General features: G+C 44.6%; 1 protein-coding gene across 9 annotated transcripts in view; it reads right to left on the minus strand.

Annotated features, from left to right (window-relative positions):
- Positions 1–21,996, minus strand: part of csmd3b (CUB and Sushi multiple domains 3b) — a 210,047-nt gene that overhangs the window by 45,992 nt on the left and 142,059 nt on the right. For all 9 annotated transcript variants that reach the window (XM_029845206.1, XM_029845212.1, XM_029845210.1 and 6 more), the window contains 15 exons: positions 18,771–18,874; positions 17,902–18,014; positions 12,606–12,788; positions 12,023–12,349; positions 10,304–10,498; positions 9,404–9,542; positions 8,787–8,974; positions 8,342–8,530; positions 6,209–6,325; positions 5,691–5,906; positions 4,264–4,452; positions 2,837–2,937; positions 2,656–2,724; positions 2,028–2,184; positions 1,105–1,296 (listed from right to left, as the gene is read on the minus strand). In XM_029845206.1, coding sequence (XP_029701066.1) covers positions 1,105–1,296; positions 2,028–2,184; positions 2,656–2,724; positions 2,837–2,937; positions 4,264–4,452; positions 5,691–5,906; positions 6,209–6,325; positions 8,342–8,530; positions 8,787–8,974; positions 9,404–9,542; positions 10,304–10,498; positions 12,023–12,349; positions 12,606–12,788; positions 17,902–18,014; positions 18,771–18,874 — 2,479 coding nt within the window. The remainder of the gene's footprint in view (positions 1–1,104; positions 1,297–2,027; positions 2,185–2,655; positions 2,725–2,836; positions 2,938–4,263; positions 4,453–5,690; positions 5,907–6,208; positions 6,326–8,341; positions 8,531–8,786; positions 8,975–9,403; positions 9,543–10,303; positions 10,499–12,022; positions 12,350–12,605; positions 12,789–17,901; positions 18,015–18,770; positions 18,875–21,996) is intronic.

Genomic DNA, 21,996 nt, shown 5'->3' on the forward strand with positions numbered 1-21,996 from the left:
GCTCAGAGCCGCTGCTATGAAATAACGACTTTTATCGGTCCCATAACCATGACAGGCGTCGTTCCAGTGTATTCTTATGGGCATGTGATTGAAACAGCAGCAACAAAGGGTGCACACGCTCCTTTTTGCACAAACATGCAAATAAGTGTTTTCAGAATCTGCCATTAACGACGACCTTCCGAGGTAAAAGCAATCTCTCCGGTTAAGCTGGAGTCGCTGTGATAGCGAAACAGTCACAGCATAAAAGGATGAGTGGCCCTGCATGGTTGAATAACAGATTAAATCAAACTCTAGCAGAGGTTTGTGCAGGATCCATTATCTACGTAAATCCCAAAGCAGCTCACCGGAGATCAAAACAAAGCCCGAGGTGTCCAATGAAACGAGGACGTTTCACCTACAGTTTCATTGCATGGCCTGCGATTATGGAGGAGAGCGAGGCTAGAGACGTCCCCAACAACACTGCGAGCACAGTTCTTAGTGGACAGTAGACAAAATGCCCTGTGTTCATCCCTGCAGCCGTCACCGTGGCAACACAATAGACTGATTGGATCAATTGACACCAGGCGGGGAGGGCTTTTACCATCTGGAACTTGTGCCTGTGACCAGATGAGCTCCTCCTAGGAAATTTTGCCTCCCATTTGGTTTCTTTTCATATTATTGAGCGAATCTCTGCTGCACACTGAGGCCAGACACGCCGTGTTTGTATACCCGGCCTCGGCTCTGTAATGACTCCCGCTACTTAAAAGATGTATGGGCACCAGCAGAGTTCCGCCTAAATTAGATATTCCAGCTTCTTTTTGGAAGTGAAAAACACACCCGGAAGAGATGAAGGGTCTAATTATGTTGATATCTACTTGCTGAATGTGTTGTGTCGAGACTGCAAAAGCGCCGCGTTAGATTTATACCAAATACCTTTGATGGATTTGGGTGAAAACAGCAGCAAAATGCAGCCGTTCCAGTGAAAGCAAGAGCAAAACCGAACCTTCCCTGGCTGGATTTATGAGCTTTAGTCACCCCTCAACCCACAAGCGCGTCTGTCTGTCATTTTGTGCATCTGCAGCCCATCAGAAAAGTGCAAACAGCCTCATATAGTGAAGCACGTACCGATGCAAGATGGGAGAGGGTTATCCCAGGCTCTCCTTTCGCCTGTCATGCACTTCAGCGTCGACGCCCCGTGCAGAGTGTATCCAGGTTCGCATCTGTATGTGATGCTGCTCCCGGCGAAATGGCCTTGGTCATTAACCTTCAGGCCAAACTGAGGCACGCCGGGGTCCTCACAGTGAGACAACTCAAAGCCTAAACAGAAGAAAAGCAGGCAAAGGAAAAAGGAAAAAAAAACCAACATATTACTGCAGAAAAGAGAATTAGCTTTGTTTATATGCAGAGAAACATTCTCTTAATATCTGGTGCTCTGTTTATGAGTTTTGCTCAGATCGTGCATCATGTTGAGCTCTTATCTTCATTTAATAACATAAAAAACACATAAGGCATTTTATCCAATATCGCAAGCGATACAGGGGGATGTTTACACCTTATCCAATGTATTTGTTTTTTAAATAGTCAGCCTCGGCTTAGTTCCATAGTAATGTTCAAAATATTCTGTTTATTCATATGCAGGTGTATTTGGTGGAGCAGGATATGAACAGAGATGTATAAATAGCTTATCCGTTTGAGACTTCAACCAGGATTTGATATACGGTATTACCTGGGAGAAGAGGTGAGCCTGGATTTGAGTTATCTCTTGGCAAACTGCTGTTGGTGCATGTCTAAAGCCTTAAAGATGGCGATTAGCAAAGCTAATCTTTGAATATTTGAATAGCTGAATGCGCTCGCCATCGTCCTGGGATCCGGTTTGACCGTCCAGTGTTAGCTTTGCTGCCAGCATGGTTGACGTGCACAACAAAATACGCCATTGTGATGAATTTGGGAATAAGCTTCTGTTCATCATTAAAGCCCAGCGTTTGACAGCGCTGATGAAGTTTATCACAAGGACGTGCAGAAAAGTGTTTCACAGGGTGGCAGCTTACTCGAATAGACCAGTTTAAACCCTTCCCCGGTGTTTTCCGGGTCGCTGTAAAATTCCAGCCAGAGATGGTTGGAAGTGGAGATCAGGGTCAGTCCCAACATGGAGGATCCCGTGAACGCTCCGAGAACGTGCGCCGTGTTGTCTTTACCGTCATAAATCTGAAACAACAGCAGTTTACTCATTAAAAAAAGTAAATATGACGGCAAATTGCTGCCTTAAAACAACCACAGATCGGTGGCGGCCACAGGTGGAGCCCTGGCAGACACAGGTGATGATCCACTCAGAGCTCAGAGTGGCTTCAGGGTGACAACAGTTGCTCAAACGTGCTCACAATCAGATGTCAGCAGTTCAGCAACTGATGAATTTACAGGTAATGAGGCGGCGGTGTCGGGACTTAAATGACCCGGTTAAATCTAGACTGGTGTCCTTCTTCCCAATCAACAAACACACACACGCACACACACACACACACACACACTCTTAATCTGACAAAATGTGCAAAATATGAACACAAATCTGAAATCAAACAGAGGCGGATTGCCTCATTTCAGCATCCGCCACAGCGGATGTTGTGTCCCTGTCTTTGTGTTAGGTCACAGGAATGTGTGTGTGTGTGTGTGTGTGCTAACCTTGAGTATATCGCCTTGAGCGAGATGAAAGGTTCTGGCAGAGATATTAATGCCTTTCCCAGCTTGCACCTAGGGTAAGTATAAGAATATATGTCTCAAAAAAAGCTCACAAGATGACCTTAGAATATGTAGAAATACATTTTAAAGCCCTTTCAGGATCTGGGGTGTCTTTAGTTGGTACCTGAATGCTGTAAATGCACTCGTGGTTGTTGTCGTAGTTCATTGGGTAGTTTGGGGAGAGGAGGATCCCCTCATTATTCATAACTGAGGAGCCACACTCCGCTGGTGGAACAGAAAAGAAATTATTACATGAATTCATTTCATTTTTGGCCACAGTTTGAAAGAACTTTAGAATACAGATAGAGATCTTTTCCTCATAAATAAATGAGCACAAAAACATTGTGTGAGGCTGAAACAAATCTGAAGGAATATTGAAACCACAAATTTCTCTCATGATAGCTGCTCTCTGCTCTGCTCACACTCCTTCAGTGACCACACCTCCTATATGCCCTTTAAATATCTCCTTCTTTCTCCTTCTGTGTCTGTACTGGTGTAATAGTAGTATTACAGCTGTCATATTGTGAATAAATCACCCCACTAGAGTTTCCATTTAGAAAATTACCTCTCCGCCCCTCCATCTTTACCATACAGTCTTCTCGCCATCTCAGGGCTACAGTGCTGCTGTTTCCCTCCCCATACTTGAATCAACCTTATGCTTAGTTTGAGGTTTCTTTCCTGCAGGTTCTTTTTTTTTTAACCCTCCAGAAAAAAATAATGGAAACATGTTGAGAACATTTGGTATTTTAAAACATATTTAAAACATGTGAGTAAGAGAGAAATAACCCCCCCACAATTTAAAACCCATTTCTTAATACACTAAAGGTTCTAAAAACACCATCCTGTTGTCTTTGCCACATTATGTGGCAGTGTGTGACACAAAGAGCTAAATATTTCACCCATACAAGGAAGATTGCTGTGAAAGAACGACTTTCTTGCACATATTTGGACGTTCAGTCCTGAACAGTTTATCTGCTGTCTTCCCAGGCCTGCATGCTAATGTCTGAGTGGGTGTGTGTTTCACTGTGCTGCAGAAAAGGGAAAAAAAACATTTGAAAGGATGCAAAAATGTGTAGTTATTGCATCTCGGTCAAATCCAATTTTACATTTTTCTTGCTCACAAAGAACACACATGTGAGCGGTGTAGGAGTCTATATGTATGTCCTGCAATCTGCATTTCCCTACGACGGTATCCAGGGAGGCTTTTTCTGGTGTCACATCTTAAATCTGAGGTTTTTGTCAAATAAAGAGCAGAAACACACCTATACATCGTGTTGCTTTTAAGCACATATTTTCAGAGTCAGTTGGGATTATTTGCGACATGTGTGTGTTTTTGTGCGTATGTGCTTCCTTTTTAAATTTCCACAGCAGCACCTGAACTACTAGCTTGTGTGTTTCATCCAAAACGAACACATGGCTCAACATAGACAGTATTCAGTGCAGGAAATCCAGCAAACATTGTCAGTATTCACCTGAATTCATTCATTTGATAGAAAGCGATGTTGATTGTTCCTACTTTTCCCCCTTAAACAAGCACAAAGATGAACGTACCAACGCATCTTGGTAAAGGAGCGCTCCACATCCGCCGCCCTCCTCCCAGACAGATCAGCTCTGGCGCCCCCTCTAGACGATATCCCAAGTTGCAGGAAAATGTCAAAGTGTCCCCGATGCCGAAGCTGTATCCGTTTCTGCGGCCGAACCGGGGCATCCCGGGGTCCTCACATGGCTCCAGAGTATACTCTGCAGAAGAAAAATAAAGCCCGTTAAGCGACGGTGACATGAATACAGATCAAAACTACGACGACAACTGCACTCATATCTGCTCTTTGTTATCTGAGTGAAGTGTTGGTGTGTGTTACTCTCCTGAGACGTGTGAAACAGCTCCTCTACTTATAACTAAATCAATAAATTATCAGTAACCCATCACAAAATCTTCTGTATATGCAGTATTCTATTTATCTGTGTTGAATTTGAGCCAGAAAATAATGCCCCTTGTGGCTCAGGTGTGCAATGCTGTCATCTGCATGCCGGTGCTGGTGTTTAGCATGATGCAGCCGGAGATTTACTGTCAGCCGGCTGAGCCTTACGACGTGTATATCAAAGTGTGCTGCAGGGTGACAGCCTGTTGGGCATGATGACATTGGCAAATCACATCTCAGGTGACGCCTTGCGTGCACTACATTCAAACTATCAGTTTATGAATCTGCAGCAGCAGTAAAACATCCTGTGCAGACTCAGAGTCAAGTGCTCCTTTATTTGGAATCAATGCAGGAGCGCTGTAGGGGCAGAGGAAGATTTACGAGGGGCCAGGCGTGGCCTTGGTCGGGGCCCTTGACCCTTTGATTCATTTTGAATGAGGTTGAGGGTTCCAGAGCACAACAATGGGCCGGACCTGTTTACATTGGTACAATCACCGCTGAGGCTGGCAGAATTAATGCAGCCTTTTAGGGTGGAGTGGAGCGTGTGCACGTGATGAGTTTTTATGGGTATCCTTCAGGGTGAGGATCCTCATTCTTATTCAGCATTTTGGGAAACCTTAAAAACTTTAAAGCATCCCTGTAAGGGAGCTTAAACTTTCCAGTCCAAGTTACTGGTGGAAGTTTCTTCCCTGTAACAGCTCTTGTCAAAATCTCCAGCGACACGAGGTTACACTGGTACTGAGCTGCCAGAGCTTTGAGACTGTGGTCTGGTGCTGTCGACTGAGTGTGAAAGGAACAGGAAGCACCCTAAAACACGAAAATCCCCGCTCACACAGCTTTAGGTTTAAGCTGCTCTATTGCAATTTAAATACATTGAAATTACTGTTAAAATTGGAAACGTGTTCTTTCTCTTAGCTACAGATAAAAACAAAGCCTGCTCTGATTCTATGATGCACTCTTTGCCTGTTAAAGTCTACGTGAACAATTCACCGCTTGTACAGGCAAAAACAACCTTCTTGGAGAATAAAAACATAGAAGTACTAAAGCGGATAAATTTACCAGAAAAAGTTATGTTGAAGCCGTCGTATGAAATCGAAAAATCAGAGATGAATCTGAGCTGGGCTTTGAAGTTGCCATAGAGACCCGCGTTGATGTTGCCAGGCAACTCGTTGCCTGTGAGGCGGCCCAGTGGTTGCAGGAAACTCCCATTCTCAGTAACTAAGAGATAGTCATGTTGGTCCTCCAGGTGAAAGGAATTGAACTGAAATTGGACTCCTGCTCACACACACACACACACACACACACACACACACACACACACACACACACACACACACACACACACACACACACACACACACACCAGTTAAAACACAAGTCAAAGGCTGCTGCAAAGGTACTGTTTCCACTAAAAACACACCATTTACACATATAAATGCTGTGAACTCTGGAAACCATTGGGACTCTGATGTGAAGCTTTTCTGTTAGAGTGCTAAAATAGTGTCAGCTACTTGTTAGCGTCTCACATGTCGCTCTCCATTAAGCAGTGTGAACATGTGTGTGTGTGTGTGTCTTGCCTTTCCCGTGGCTGACTTCAACAGTCCAGGTACAGTTGAGAGATGAAGGGTAGCTGTCTGGATAGCCAGGACTAAGGATGGTTCCCCAGGGACCCCTAACATCTCCACCACATAGAGCTGACAGATTGGGAGAGACGGAGCAGTGAGGAGGGACAGAGAGAGAGAGGGAGAGACGTGCAGGGGTGGGAGCGAGACAGAGAGAAGCTTAACATCAGAATGTTGATTGCTTAAACAGATAATGTCCCCTGTGGACCTCAAATACCACTTTTTTAGTACCCATTCACAACACACACACACCGGGGGAGGCATGTTCTAGTTGAGGCAGGTCCTCTTAAACCTGTGGTTAGAGGTATCTGACAGCCGCAGAATTTATGTTCGGTTGGTTTATTCACTCTGCTCCTCTCTCCATATCATCCAGACGTTTAAAACGGCATTTAAAAAAAAAAGACACCCAGTGTGGCGTGGAATTAAAAGTAAAGAAATGTTTTCTGGAAATACGAACCGCTCTAAAAGTTATGAGTGGCGCTCATGAATTAATAATAAAATAATAATGGGCTAGTGCGCTCTTTATATGCCGTATTAGTTTTAGTGTTTCCTGCTGAATGGGATGCAGACAAAAGCAGCTCTTTCACAGCTTGTCAGGATAAGATGAGTATTAATGACCCGTGTAAACTACTGCTATCGGAGACAGTGTGTCTCTGCTATAATAGCACTCAATACAGGACTTGTCAGGCTATTCAAATGCCTTTTCAACACACTACGACATAACAGATGCACGCAGATGTGCATCACAACGCTCCCTTTTACTTGGAATGCATTGTCCTCACTTGGTTGACTGTTTATTTAAGCCAATTCTGGCTACATAAAAGTGCACTTATCTCACTACAATAATAGTTTCAATGCTAGATAGTTTGGTAAAAGTGCTAAAAGCATTGTTGCAGGTCAACCTGTGACATTAAGTTCTGTTGAGATTTCTTCAAGCTTCTCTCTTCCTGCATGTCCGTCTCTTTCAGCCCTTGAAAACGTCTTTCTGTTAATCCTTTGAACTAAGCTGGTGTCATGTCATGTCCTGTAAAACACCAGTCTTTCCACTAAGACCTTAAAAATCAGGTCATCCGTACTGCTTCCAAAGTAGCCTGATTTCAGTGCAACTACCTGGTGCTACATAAGCTATGTGTGTGTTCAAATTTAAATATTGAATCCAGGATAAGCTACTTTCTATCAACATGGGGCTGGTTGCCCCATGTTCTAGTTGTATATGGTCTTGGCAGGACATTTCTCTCCACACAAAGCAGATGCAAATGGATCCTATATCTTTATGGGTGCGTATTGTGTAAACACAGTGTAATGAAACTGAGCCTGCAAATTCCAGGCAGTGTGTTTGACATTTATATGCTCAAACTGCCTCCTCAGAGGAAGCCACTGCCAGGCCTTGGAACTACGCAATTCAAATGTGACTAACAAGCTGAACCAAGCAAGCCTTCACAAATCTGATGCAGCAGTGCCGCATTTCTCCTTCCTCCCTCCTTTCCTGTTTGCTCATGATATAAGAGAGAGAGAAAGAGAGAGAGAGAGAGGGAGGGAGGGAGCGATACCCTCCTCACCTCAGCAATTCTGCTCAACTACTTGATTTGAGGGAGAGGAGAGAGGAGGTGACAGCCAACATGGGCTCTCGTCAAGCTGACCTGAAACCTTCCTGTGTTCACCATTATCACAGGAGAGAGGAAGACAGGAAGCACATGGCTAAAAGCACGCACGCACATACAGACAAAGACACATATACAAGGTTTGCATGTGTGTATATATGCACTCGCACGTGCGTGTGTGTGTGTGTGTGTGTGTGTGTACATCCCATCTCAAGCCTGTTCCTGTGCAGTCATGAGAGGACAGGCATTTTAATGGATCTGAATAATCTAATAATGCCCTTGTTCAGTCCCCTGTGTGACATTTAGCAACACCTAGTGGTAGGAGTACAGATTGCAGGATTTAAATATCTGCCCCTCCCCCCCCTCCTCTTTTCCACTGCTGTTTTCCAGAGAATATAACTTAGTAAAACAAAACTTTGGCCCCTACTGTAATTGTAATGAATTAATGTAACCTTGAATCCACAGTTTCCATCTCTTTCTGACTCACCATCACACGTGGGCAAAGGGTGGCTCCACCAGTGGTTCTTCTCACACACTAGTGGCTCCTCGTGACTGAGCCTGTACCCGGAATCACATCCAAATGATACAGTGGAACCAATTGAGAAATCCTGCCCATATCGGATCCCGTTGACGGGGATTCCGGGGTCTAGACATGAGTAGCTGTCCACTGTAACACCTGAGGTAGACAACAGATGAAATATATGTCACTCGAGTAGAGAAGCAACACGAGGAGGCGGATTTCTCTACAAAGCTGGTTTCAATCTCCATGTAAACTTTGATGCTGAGCGAAAGGTCAGCTAACATCCAGCACAGCTGCCGTTATATCAGATATGCAACATTCCCAGGGTTGATACGCAGCTGAGATGAGATGAGTTTCTGAATAAAATCCACTTTTTTATTCACGATATCACCACATTTAGTTTCTAACTTACTTTCATATAATATCTTGAAGCCCACGTTTGAGCGGCTGTTGTCTGTGATAAACAGCAGGTACAGAAAGTTGCTGCTGCTGAACAGGAACTGGGGAACCTGGGTGCCATTAAAGGAGCCAATCAGGGGAGACAGGAGGTTTGGGCCATCATGGATCTCCAGGATGTCATAACCCAACTCCGTCTGGAACCTGTGGGACAGGAAGATCAGGGATTTTCCAATGTTTGCCAATACCAATGCTGCTCCTAAAGCTGATATTAATCCTTAACATGATGCAAATTTGATGAAATAACCAGAATTTTTTCAGTCATCTTTAATTAGTTGAGCTGAAATTGTTAACCACACCCACCTGCAATGAAATACAGTCCAAACATTCAGCAGGATCAAGCCAAAATAACCCACCGGGGTTTTACAGCGCTCAGCACTAGACAGCAACAAAATCTAGTCGAGGAAATGCTAGCAGATGTTTACCAGACTGCTGGTGAATCTGCATTTGCTTTAAACCTCTTAAATGTTTACTTGTCAGATATTATTAATGCAGACTTTGATTAATCTACACCGTTCTGCTTCCTTGTAACGTCTTCATTAAGTACTGAATCATGAAAATGATGCCACCCACTTGTCAAATGTAATTTTGATGGAGCGTCCAGGTTCTGATTCGATCACCCATTCACAGCTGAGGGAATCCTTGTAGTAACCAGGCCACCCAGGGGACAGTATCACCCCACTCGGGGCTGAGTAGTGACCTCCACAAGGTGCTGGAAGAGATGTAGAGGACACAAGATAAAGGGAAACGTGATTTGTCGTTCTGATTTGCGGAGATTTGCGGAATTTCCCTCTGAAATTTGCTGCCTGCAGTTGTAAAACAGAACAATGGTGACAGTGATTAAGCACAGGCACGGCCCAGAGTCTGTATCAAATTAAAATAATGAGCTGAAGGAAGATAAAACACTCCACAGAGCTAATAGGAACAGGTGAAAATTATCTATGAATTTGTCAGAAGTAACAGCTTCTAAATCGCCGGCACTCATTTGATCTACTGTACAAGGCGCTGATGGTGCGGGTTTAAAATTACCGTCGGGGAAAGGTGTTGGCACTTATCAGTCAGCTGTGCCTGGCAACTATGATGAGCTTATGAAACAGCATGCTAGCATACGTGCTGGGGGATGAACTCTTGTGTTTAAATGATTCAAATAGGAAAGAAGCAAATCGCACATAATCTTCACTGTCGGAAGTGTTCTGCAGTGCAATAAGCAGCGAAATACACATTTGTAAGGAACATAAATCAGGTACGCTGTGCAAACCAGGAGTTTGTTCTGTCACAATCAGACTGCTGTCAGATAAAATGCTAAAACTGATTTTATTGGGTTTTAAACAACCTCATACTGAAATATAAAGCTTCTGAACTTCCTGTTTCTGAGAGGCTGCTGATAAACAAACACCTGTTTCTCTGTGCTGATCCAGTAACCTTGGCAACGTTATCATTCTGATCGAATCAGCTTTTTCGGTCAATATTTACCTTCACATTTCGGGATTGGCCCACTCCACATGACTTTTCCTCTTTCTAGCTGACAGGAGATGGTCTCACTTCCTTGGGTTTTGATGAACCCGTCCTCGCAGACCACAGAGATGGAGCTGCCCAGCTGGAAGCTGTCTCCGAAGCGACGGGCATTGATGGGGATGCCAGGGTCCGGGCACTCATTATGACCGAACGCTGCAGAAACAGGTTGCAAGGAGACACAAAAATATGAAAGTGATTAGTACAAATATGGCTGCCACATGACATTTGTGGTTCTTCCGGCCTGGATGTGAAAACATCAACCCACTCCTCTGGGATCCACCTGCTCTGCAGTCCTGCGGTGATTTTCAATATCCTCCTATTCTCCTTTCTCATGCTGCAGCATATCTGCACAGGTTTGGATCAAAGCGCTTCACCGTCTGATAAGTCATGCAGGCATATCTGCTTTGGTCTATGGCTCAGAACATCAGATTAAGATGATTTAAAGTCCAATCTTTGCTTTTTTTAATGGCTTTTTCTTTTTCTTTTTTTACAGGTCCCAACAGATCAGGTGACAGAAACCCTTTAACAGCCGCTAAGCTAAAAGCTAAAGAAAGTATATGCACCCAGGACGGAGAGCTGAAAGTTCCATCTGAAAGCTAGAAAGTTACCCGTCAGACAGCAAGGTCAGTTCTGATCTGCTGGACTGGAGCGAGCTTCTAAATTAGCTCAAAGACTACAAGTAAAGGCCAGCGGTTTGCCACCATCAAACAAACAATCCAACAAATCCAAAATGATTTCATTTACAGTACACGTTGTATCCTGTTGTCATGGCGTCTGCGAGTGACCTGGAGTTTGATCAACTGCACTAATTTGCATAGCCGGCAAATTTACAATGAAGACGCAGCTTTTGAGATGCAAATGTCTCCTAAAGTGCATTTCTATTCTGATATTCGATGTTAAAAAAAGACAACTTGGGAGGTCTTGTTTTGGTTGTGACAGAAATAGTGTTCTGTTCTCTTTATAGTTTATAGCAGGGCTAAACACATCCTGGACCCTTCTCTGTACCGGACGCATCAGGATGAAAGTCTCATCAATCTTCTCACCTGACTGTGAAGCCAACAATAAATACAAACCAAAATGTTCAAAAAAGAGAATTCCATTTATACTTTTCTTTTATATTCATAGCGTGCCCTTTTTGGTTCATTATTCTGGAATCAACACCACTATTCTTAGCCGCCGCTCTGGCCGCATGAGCCCTCTTGGATCAATAAAGTGGTTATTATATGAAAGAATACTCTTAAGTTACAAAGCCTCGGGTCTTATCTAACTTTTATTAAATTAAAAGAGCTTCAACCCACCAAGAAACACCTGAACACATAATAAATAGGGTGGGGAGCATTATATCATAACCCTCCTTTTAAGGCTAAAGGGCCTTTTCCAAACCTTGGAATGTACGGTTTCATTAAGCCTCCTTGTGTCTAATTTAAAGGCTGTGGAAGCTGGTCTGAAGTCATGCAATTATACAGCAGGAGCAGCTTGTTTTATAGCTTCAAGTCACAACAACGCCCGAGACATTTTTCTGCAGCAGAAGAAAATAAATCTGCCCTGAAATGCCTTGACAGTGTTTGAAACCCACGATTAAGTTAGTTATTTGGGGTATATTATTGCCTGAGTGAGGATCCAGATTTGGCCATTTCCCTAAATAAGAACAGAACAGAGCACATAAAAAAGACATACTGCTATATGTGATGTTAAATCCCCTTCCTGACATGGAGTGATCGGCCTGAAACTCCAGCCTCAGTGTGTTGGTGTTGGACGTCAGATGGGAGGGACTCTCAGCTCCAGTGAACCTCCCAATTACGAGGGCATCATTAGTCTCCCCGTCTTTCAGCGTGAGAGAATCATAAGGCGCCTCAAGGTCAAAGTCATTAAACGCCAAGTGGATTCTGGAGCCCGGGTCTGATTGGATGAGCCAGACGCAGTTCATGTTGTTCCCATATCCTTCTGGGTAATCTGGTGAGAGGACTGTCCCCGAGGGGGCTGTGAAGTTGGACATGCAGGGGACTGGAGAAGGTGAAACGCAGGGACACGCAGATGGACAGGACAGGACAGGAGAGGAGAGGAGATGAGAGAGAGCAGAGGAAATTTCTGTTAAATATTCATCATTGGACATCATCACTCATCATCTGCTCCAGGCCATAGTAATAAACTCTGTGCAGTCACCATGGTGACAGGTCAGGATGTTGTCAACATGACAGCTTAGGCTGCCATCTGCCCTCTGCGGCTGAAAACCTCCCGACGCAATGCTTTTCTTACTCACATATGCAGATGGGGATGTTTGCTGACCACTGGTTGTTGTCCTGGCAGGAGATTGTTCGCTCTCCGATCAGCTCAAAGCCAAACTGACACTCGAACCTCAGGATTCCTCCGTTTGAGAAGTTCTCCCCTTCTCGAATGCCATAGAGGGGAGTCCCAGGGTCTCCACAACTCTCTTTGTCTATTTCTGGAAAGAAAGGGTGAAAAAAAGAGTTGAACTGAAGGATTTATGACTCTCGGTAATTAACTCAGCTAGAAATATCTGGAAATGAACCCCTCCCTGAAGTGCTCCTCTAAGTCACTTTCACATCAGAACATGTGACCTTTTAGGAAGAAGCGATGATTCCAGCATCAAGGTAGATTTAAATAGAATAACGCAGACGCTCGGCAGCCGTCTGTGTACAGTCAGCAGTCAGGCTGTTCGGCAACTGTTCCCTGATGTGAATCGCACAAGCTCGTCATCCATTTTGAATAGATACATGCGCCATTGCCAGCTGGACTGGAATGCTGATCAAAGTTGCCGAGTCAGGCGGACTTCTTGAACATTTCTGATTCCTTTTTTCCCTACATAAGCTGAAATAGATCCAGGTTCCCTCCTTTCCCGCCACTATGTCACCACATTTCTGTTCAATATAGCCCATTCTATTTCCCCAGCTGTTGTTCCTGCTCTCCCGCCTCTTGTTTCTGATTTTATTTACTACGCTGGACCACGGCACTGAGGAAAGGTGTGTTGTTGGCCCCCGTGCGCTTGTCTCCGTGCTCCTGCACGCGCCGGGGTGCGTGGTTGTGATGTATTGCATTAATTTCCATCATGACATCGTCTTTATGAGACCTGCGGACTCAACCAATCACAAGCTGCCAGGCACACACACACACACACACACACACACACACACACACACACACACACACACACACACAGAGGAATATTGGTTTGGACAGAAAACAGGCGTGATGTCGGAACTTTTTTAAACTCCTGACACACACACTCTGTAAACCCATTCAGCACAGTCACACACCAGCTTCTGTGTACACGCACACATGTTCAATCCCTATTCAACATTTTTTAATTCCTGCCAGTGTCGCAGTGCAACATAAAGTGGTTTCTGGTGTGTAGAAATAATGCTACATGGCTGGCCTGTGAGCCAGTGCAGTGTTTTATACAAATAAGGAAGCATAAAAATGGATAAAGCCAGTAAGAAAAGAGCGGATGGAAAGGGGTGGAAGGTAAGAATGGTAGTGGTGTTGGCTCTATGCACACATCTCCCTCGCTCTCACAAAAACCACATACAGCAATGATCCTATTGTGTTTATAACAACAAGGCTGACAGATTCAAAAATGGGATTAAGGTTCTGTGTGTTTGTGTGTGTGTATTTGTGTGTGTGTGTGTGTGTGTTGCATAGATGTCGATGTTGGACCAATCGGCACGCGCATGCCCCACCTATAGGATGCAATCAACAAAGTCCATAATCAAAGCCGAACACATCAGGAGATGTAAAAACGCTCACATCTAAACTGGCTTCCAGTGTGATGAAGAAATGAGGAATCCAGTCTGATCTGATCAGATCTGTTTACCCCGAGGCTGCCTGAATATACAAGGGGACTGGCTCGGATTGACGTGCTCGCTCTGCAGGCATCGGTGGGGACGGTCTGTTGAATTAAAATGATCCCATTTGTCACCTCACAGGAAAATTATTGTTTTTCTGCCTCTTGGGTTTTAAACTGAGCCATGAAAGAGCTTTTGAGGACTGACAGTTTTAAAAAAAAGAGAGAAGAAAACATTTCTCCTCTCATTAAGACACACTGGCTGCGGCTGCTCCTGTTACATAAATGGCACAAACGCTTTTTTGGACACGATGGTCTAATTCCCCCGTGTTTTTCTCTCGAAATTGGACTTAAGGATCAGGGATAATAATTGGGCTGTTTTCTTTGATCTGGACACGTCTCTGGGCACAAACAACTCCGCTGGTTGGCCGCTGGCTAAATGCTTCAATTACACGCCCAAACTCTCGCCCGACCCCCAGAACAAACACGGGGTTCCTCGACCCTCCTGTCTGCAGCGAATGCTTCAGATAAAGAGGAAGCAGCTGAGGAAGGTGGACGATTCTCAGCGGGTCGCCTCAGGGGCCCGGTGGTCTGCACAGCCACACAGCCAAGTCTTTGTATGATACGTTTGCTTAACCAGGGGTTAATCCAGGACCATCCCAGCCTCTTCCTCACAGCACAGTAGTTCTGGTCACAGTTCTACCAAAAGCACTGGAATAGAACCAGCCTGAGAAGTTGAAAGGGTGTTTTTTACACGGCCTCTTCAGCTACCGGTCAAAAGAAAAAGTGGAATGAGTTTGGAACCATCTGGAGCTGCTTTGCAGGGAGCCATTTAAGTGACTAATGGTGACAGGAACGGTACGGCGGAGGCTCTGAGCACCGCGTTGCTTTTTGAGGTCTCACTCAGAACTTCTAAACCCTTGTTTCACTAAGAAAGTCTAAAAATGAGTCCAGAAAAAAACCCAACTTCACAGTAAAGACACCTCAGACGCCATTCGAAATATATGAGTGAAGTAAATGTAGAATACACACACACACACACACACACACACACACACACACACACACACACACACACACACAAACACACACTCGAGCAGCAGGTTGTGTTTACTACACTGCTGGAACTGAATATTTCATGAGATCTTATTCCGCGGTGCCATTGAAAGACGGTGCCCATGACTGGTGTGTGATTAAGGCAGCCCTGCAGTCCTCCCGGCCAGTATTTACCATAATGAAGCAGGATATGGTCATCATTTTTTGTGGGAAAAAACCATAGAAGGCTGAAGTGGTGTGGTCTGTACTTTCTGTAAAGTTAGAACATTGTTATGTCCATAAAGGTCTGAGTGCATCCAAGACAGTATTATTGGGACGGGGTCAGCTGAAGGATAAAAACCACTCCACATAAAAGGACTAATGAAAATCTAAAATAACATCTCAAAATGCTTAACTGTGGCCTAAAACATCTAAACATCACGTCCAGTCGGTGCAGCACAGCACATCAGATAAAGAGCAGTTTGTGTTTTGGGGTCTTTTTCCCCAGACAGCTGCATGTGACACACGCTCCCCTTTACAAAGGCCAGAGACGCGGCGCTCGGTGTTTGTGCTGCCCTTTGCGATTGGCTTGCACGGTGTTACGTAACACAGGATGATGCTGTTGTAATGCACTTAAACCAAAAAAAAAGCTCCAGGGAATGACTCACTGCGGGGAATCCTCCCCATCACCACTCCCATGTGTTCAAATACCCACTGCACACTACTCGGATTATGACTGGACTATTTACAGTGAAAAAGAAGCTTTCAATAAAACAGCCGGGTTTCAGTGGGCGTTGCAGAACACCGGCTGTACGGTGTTGCACCTAAACGCCACCCTCCAGGTGAGCTGAAGAGCGGGGTCTCCTGCAGGCTGTCAGACACACCTAAACCCCGCAGGAATTTACCGGTAACTAGCATCTGCTGTATCTGAGCCGTTGTTGCCTGTGCAGAAGGAAATCAGCCGTTTCCATGTCAGCGTCACCATCGCCCTTCCATCACCAGCGTGCACACAAATTACAAACAGGTTGCGAAATAGAAAATAGTTGAATAATAATTTATGCAAACGGGGATTATTGATCATTATATTATTGAGTGAAATAACTTAAATCCTTAAATAAACATTGTGGCCATTAACATTTAGACACTAATTAAACATTCTCATTAGAGTTGCATAATTATTCGGAACCCATATGTTTTTATGTTTAGGCAGATAAGCACAAATAAGACAGACCCTTATTAATGTGGCAGAACGTGCTCTGTACATCCAAGAAGACGATACATTATCTAACATCTGTGTATTTATCGACAGAGACGAGACGCTCTATTAAACCTTTTCCATAAACGATGACCGTGTGCCCAACAGGATGCAGAGGGCGGCTGACCTTGATTTAATTAGAGATAAACAAGGCAGATGAAGGGTGATACAGTGGCGGAGAGGGAAGAGGATGAGACGTTTGACTGTAATCTGTAAAGTAAACCTGACACACAACATGTCACGAAGAGCGGCCTCATTAGCTCTAATGTGCGTGCGGCGCAGTGCCGTCGCCACGTTACATGTGAACGGTGGCCACGTTACACGTGACTTTTATGGTAGATCAGCTGTCTGAACGGCTGTGCTCAGATAAGAGAGGCTCTTGTAGTGGATATGGAGATGCTTCTGACTAAGCAGAAGGACATTAGATCACACAATAGAAGATTCTTTTCAGCATGGATTCCTTCACCAATGTTTTACGTGACAGCACGCTGTGCAGACCATTGTAAATTATATAAATCCGGCATTTGAAATGTGTCTAACAGGACTTTGTTGGAGTTTTTGGGGATAATTTGTTTTTTTTCTCTGGTTCAGAATTTGCAAAATAGTCAAAAACAAAAAGGCTGAAGCCGAACTGAGTCCAACTGCCATGACTGTTTGATATTTTTCCGACTGTTTAAGCAGGAAATCAAGTGAACTTCGATGTGAATCTCCAGAAGAATAAAAGGCTGTGTGATTTCACGCCACGTTGGGCCTTTGTCCCTCCAGTGTACCGCTGCATAACCAGACAGGGCGCCGTCACCTCATTATGACCATAAATCCAGATGTGGCAACACTCACACGAGGCGTCACAGTCCACTGAGGCAACAAAGACCACTACAGATTCATGGGCAGCCATTAAATTCAGAAATCTTCTGTGATGAAAGATTAATAAAAGCTGATTACGTTTCAAATGAGAATCAAAACATCCTGTTTACCTGTTTTCTTTCCTACTGCCTGTATTGATCCGATATCCACTGATCTAAAATTGTGAAGGAATAGCCCAGAAGACCAGTGGATTATCCACTTGACCATAATGAGCAGAATAAAATAGGCTTGCAACAGCTAATGCATATTCTCATTCAGCTTTGTGTTAGCTTTCCCTGAGCTACCTGCAGGGATGTCGTATTTCAAGGAAGCCACTACAGCATAGTCCCAGATTAACAGCGTAGTCCCAGATTAGCAACTTTCACCGTCAACGACGGCTGTCATTGCTAACCCACAACACTGTGAGGTTTAGTTCTAGGCTTTAAGAGAAGATGAAGAGCTGGTCTGATGGTACAAGTTGATTCATCAGTTAAATTAAAGAAATCCCCCCAAAGACTTAAATTAAATGTGACAGACTGTTATAGATCATCTAGAACAGTTCTTATGAACGCGATAGCCAAAAAAAGATAGAAAGGATTTAAACTCTTGACCGTTTCTTACCTTTGTAGTTGATCTTGAATCCTATAGATCCCACACTCTCATCTGACTGCAGGTGAAGCCACATCTGATGGGTCATGCTGACTATCAGATCAGGAACAAAGCTACCAGAAAGGCTGGGGCAGAGACAAAAACCATTCCAGTTAAATTACTGCTATCATGTGGACAACAATGAAAAGTATGATTTTCATCTCTCCTATCAAAGCGACACTCAAATTCTCAGTTGCGGAAGATGAAACTCCTGGAGCACCAACGCTGGGAGTCAGTGCTTTGGTTAAGTTTGCTTTTTTTAGCAAAATGCTCCCACAGGAAAGCAAGAAGATCACAGTATGTTCACACTATCCAGACTGCCAGCAGCTTTCCAGGCCTCTGAATTAACAGCGACCGACACCAAAGAGAATTCAAATCATCCGCATTGTACAATGAAAAAAAAGAAAAACACTGTTTAGGCAGCACTGATCACTTTGAAAGTTCAATTTAGGGCTGCTGTTTTAAGCTCTGAGTGGCACAAAATGAGATAAACAGCAGAAGCTGGCCAAAGGCTTTGATGTGTGGTCATGCTCCGGTTGACCAACAACGCTGCTAATGAGACATCTGCTGCGCGCTATTTCCTGCGAGGCCTGATTCACGAGGTCAGGCTGTTCCCTTCAAGAGTTTAACTTAGAAACGCCATTTTATTGGATTTATCTACCCGGTGTAACAGCAGACCACCACTCAGCCTGGCACCGCTAAAGCTAATTTACAGGTGGATTTCACACCCCTGATTCACAGGAGGATAGAAAAGTGGATCGTAAAGCTGCGCACAGGCTTTTAATTGAAATTCCCAAAATTTGGACTACATTAGGGAAAAGCTGTGACAGTGCAATACTTACACCTGTAGTATAGTTGTGGGGTCTCCCACTTCCCCCCCATCTCCTATAGTCAGGGTGTCATAGGCTATCTCCAGGTCAAACTCCTCAAAGTTGATCTGGATCACCTGCAATTAACACAGAAAAACAAATCAGGCATCATATAGGAAAAAATACTCATTTTTGCTGTTAGGCTCATGGGAATGTTGTATATAGACAACACACATACACGAAAACACTTACAGATGCATGCTAGCATGCCAAAACTGAAGTGTGTGTATGTGGCCTTCACCTTTGACCCCCGCCAAAATCATCGGGTGTAAATAAATGCTGGTTTTGAACAAGACCAAAGGTAATATGAGAATAAGAATTCATGGACATCTCCCACAGCGTGATGTGATTCACTTGGCCTGGCGGACCGAGAGGAACTGAGCTGCACTGGAAGCGGCGTGGATGCAAAACTCAGATTGGGAATTATTAAACCAACACTTTCCGTTTCATCTCGGAGCAGAGAGAAAGGCATTTGGCAGAGGAGAAGAAGGAAAAGGAAAGCAGGGAGCGCGATGGGAGGGGAGATAAAGAGAAGGAAGAAAGAAAGAAAGCAAGCAGAGGTTTGGAGGGAGGAGAGGAGGAGGAGGCAACAGACAGGAGCGGAGGGCAATAATGAGCACGCTTTGATGCTCGCGGTGCAACGTGTTAGAATATTTCAAACTGGATTCCTTTCTGAGCCCTCAGGGGCGGGGAGGCTGAAACCTTGCTGCCTGTCCTCGCTCCTCTCCTTCATTCCTTGTGATTTCCGGCATGAATATTCCGTTGTCAGACTCCGAGTGTCCTACATGCATGTAAGAGCGGGCCCATTTACATGGATATCCATACGTCTCTATTCAGAGATTGGAAACAGACATCGTTGATGCCGCTGCTTATCCACTCGCTGCCTGAATACCACAGGATAGAACATTGATGTGGAACATCAACAGATTATCCTGATATTACACACTCCATTTGAGGGGAATTGCGGGAATGAGCACACAAACATGCGGCCACGTGCTCCTCCTCCCGCCTGCTGTTTCCCTGCTGGCAGCGTTGCTTGATTTACTTTGGGTCCCCGGGGCTAAGGCGTTCTGGCTCACCAAAGGGCGAAACCAATTGCATTTGATCTATTTATTGGTTCTTGTGGCAGCACCACAAACAAATAAACAAAATCAAACTGATCAATCGAGGGGACGAGCAAAGCAGACAGGGAAGGTCCGTTGATGCTCTAAAATGACCGTGTTTTCACACATGTTCCATCCCACGAGGATCAGCCGCGTTCCACCCATGCAGGTACCCGTCAGGGTTCAAAGGTCTAATCCCACATGTGGGCCACCTTTTAAATGTCAATTCAATAATGGCTGCACAGCCAAAGCAGCCAATATTCTCTGGTCAATGACAGCTAATCCTGTCATCTGTAGCCTGAATAGCTGCTCCGTCTCCATGAGTATCTTCATCATCTGTGCTGCTGTCTGAAGGACTGCAATTAGACAGGATGAGAGGTGCTGCGTGGTTCACAAAGGGAAGGAAGTGAGCCGTAACAATTTATATCCATCTGTGTCTGGAAAGAAACACTATGCAGATCCTGAATGTCACGATTTCACTATTTCAATCCTCCAGAAAGTATGTGCTCACCAGTGAGTTGGTCTAATAGTTGGAATCCATGCTGTTTAATAACTCCGTGACACATCGTTACTGGTAAACTGCCCGTTAGCGTTCGTGTAGGTGTGATGTGGCCTCACAAATATTATACATATTTCTCAACCCTCAGTATAAACAATGCGTGCGGCTTCTCTCCTCTTTTGCCTCTGTGCTTTCAGCCTCTCCATCTCTCTTTCTAATTGGCTGCATGGTTCTTTTCTTCCATCCATCTATGGCTTCTAGCCAATGAGGCGACGGAATTGGATTTCTGCTTGATAAAGCACTTCCTTTGGTTGTTGTGGAGACAATGAGGTGGGGGAGACTTTCTCGCCTCTGATACCATAATACGATCTACAGATACCTTAAAGATGCAGTTAGTGCAGAAATATCTTTCTCTCAGTGACATTGGGGGGTGGGGGGGGATTAATGGATCGGCTGTGCTAATATTACAGTAATCCTCTTGCTATCTGCTCCCCGTCAACATGCTTTTGCCTGGGCTGCATAATTTGTACCATCGCGGGGAGAAGCCACCTTTAACTGGGAGAGACTGATGACTGGAGCCCTTTGCCGCTTCCAGTGCAGCTCCAGCTTTGCTTCCCTCCCTTCGGTTTCTCTGGGTTGAAACCAGCAGGTGTCTTTGTCTCAACTTTGAGCAAAAAGCTGTGGGCTTCACCAGTTGCCATGCAACTACGCCTCTGATGAATGCATTTAAATCCCAATCCCAGATAAAAACCGGTAACTGCGTTGTATTCTTAATCAGCATCCTGATACTGGCTGGCTGAGCATCCGCAATACTACCTGGACAGGTCAGAGGAGGGTTCCAGGAGAAACCTACAACAGGCAACGTGCATGTGGAAAGAGTTGGAACCTTACGCTATGGGTTTACATTGTGACAGATGTGGTGCACGGTAAGGCAGCAACAAGCTTAGTAACAGTGGAACTTCAGTCTCCTTGTTTGACTTTATCTCTGCCTTCATTAACAACAAAAACTCTTGTTCTCCTTCTGTGGTTTACTGGGGAACACTGCGCACCTAGATGTGCATCAAGCGACACTTTGTTCTTCATGCCAAACAGCGTTAGACAACGTACAGTAACAGAGCATCGGTGACAATGGGCAAGTGGTTGCTAATCGTACGTTAATTAAAATCGCTCCGCTCAATGGTGACTTTGATCACCGGAGTCACTCGGAGAATGAAGCAGAAACAGATTCACCAGAAGAAGACGCCAAAGAGATAATCCCGGATTTGCAGTAGCACCGGTTCCTCAAGGGTTCTGCCATTGCTGGACTGCAGAAAGTGGCAGAAATCAGCTACCACTATGTTGATGTCATGAACAAACACCGCGCCCGTCGGGTCACGGTGCGATCCTGATTGCCAAGACGCTGACTTTTATCCAAGCAGATGGTATAAAGCGTGTGGTGTTGCTAAATGACAAAACAAAGATTGAAATGAGGACAAAATGAGCACTAAAGACAATGTTTTTTTAGAGGAGAGTGGAGGAGAGACATCTTGTAATGGAATTCCTGTATACCACCCCAAGGTTAAACGAGAACTGGAGAGAATGAATCCGCTCTAAAGGC

Source organism: Takifugu rubripes, chromosome 12 (genome assembly GCF_901000725.2).
Source record: "Takifugu rubripes chromosome 12, fTakRub1.2, whole genome shotgun sequence".
In the NCBI taxonomy this organism is placed as follows: domain Eukaryota; kingdom Metazoa; phylum Chordata; class Actinopteri; order Tetraodontiformes; family Tetraodontidae; genus Takifugu; species Takifugu rubripes.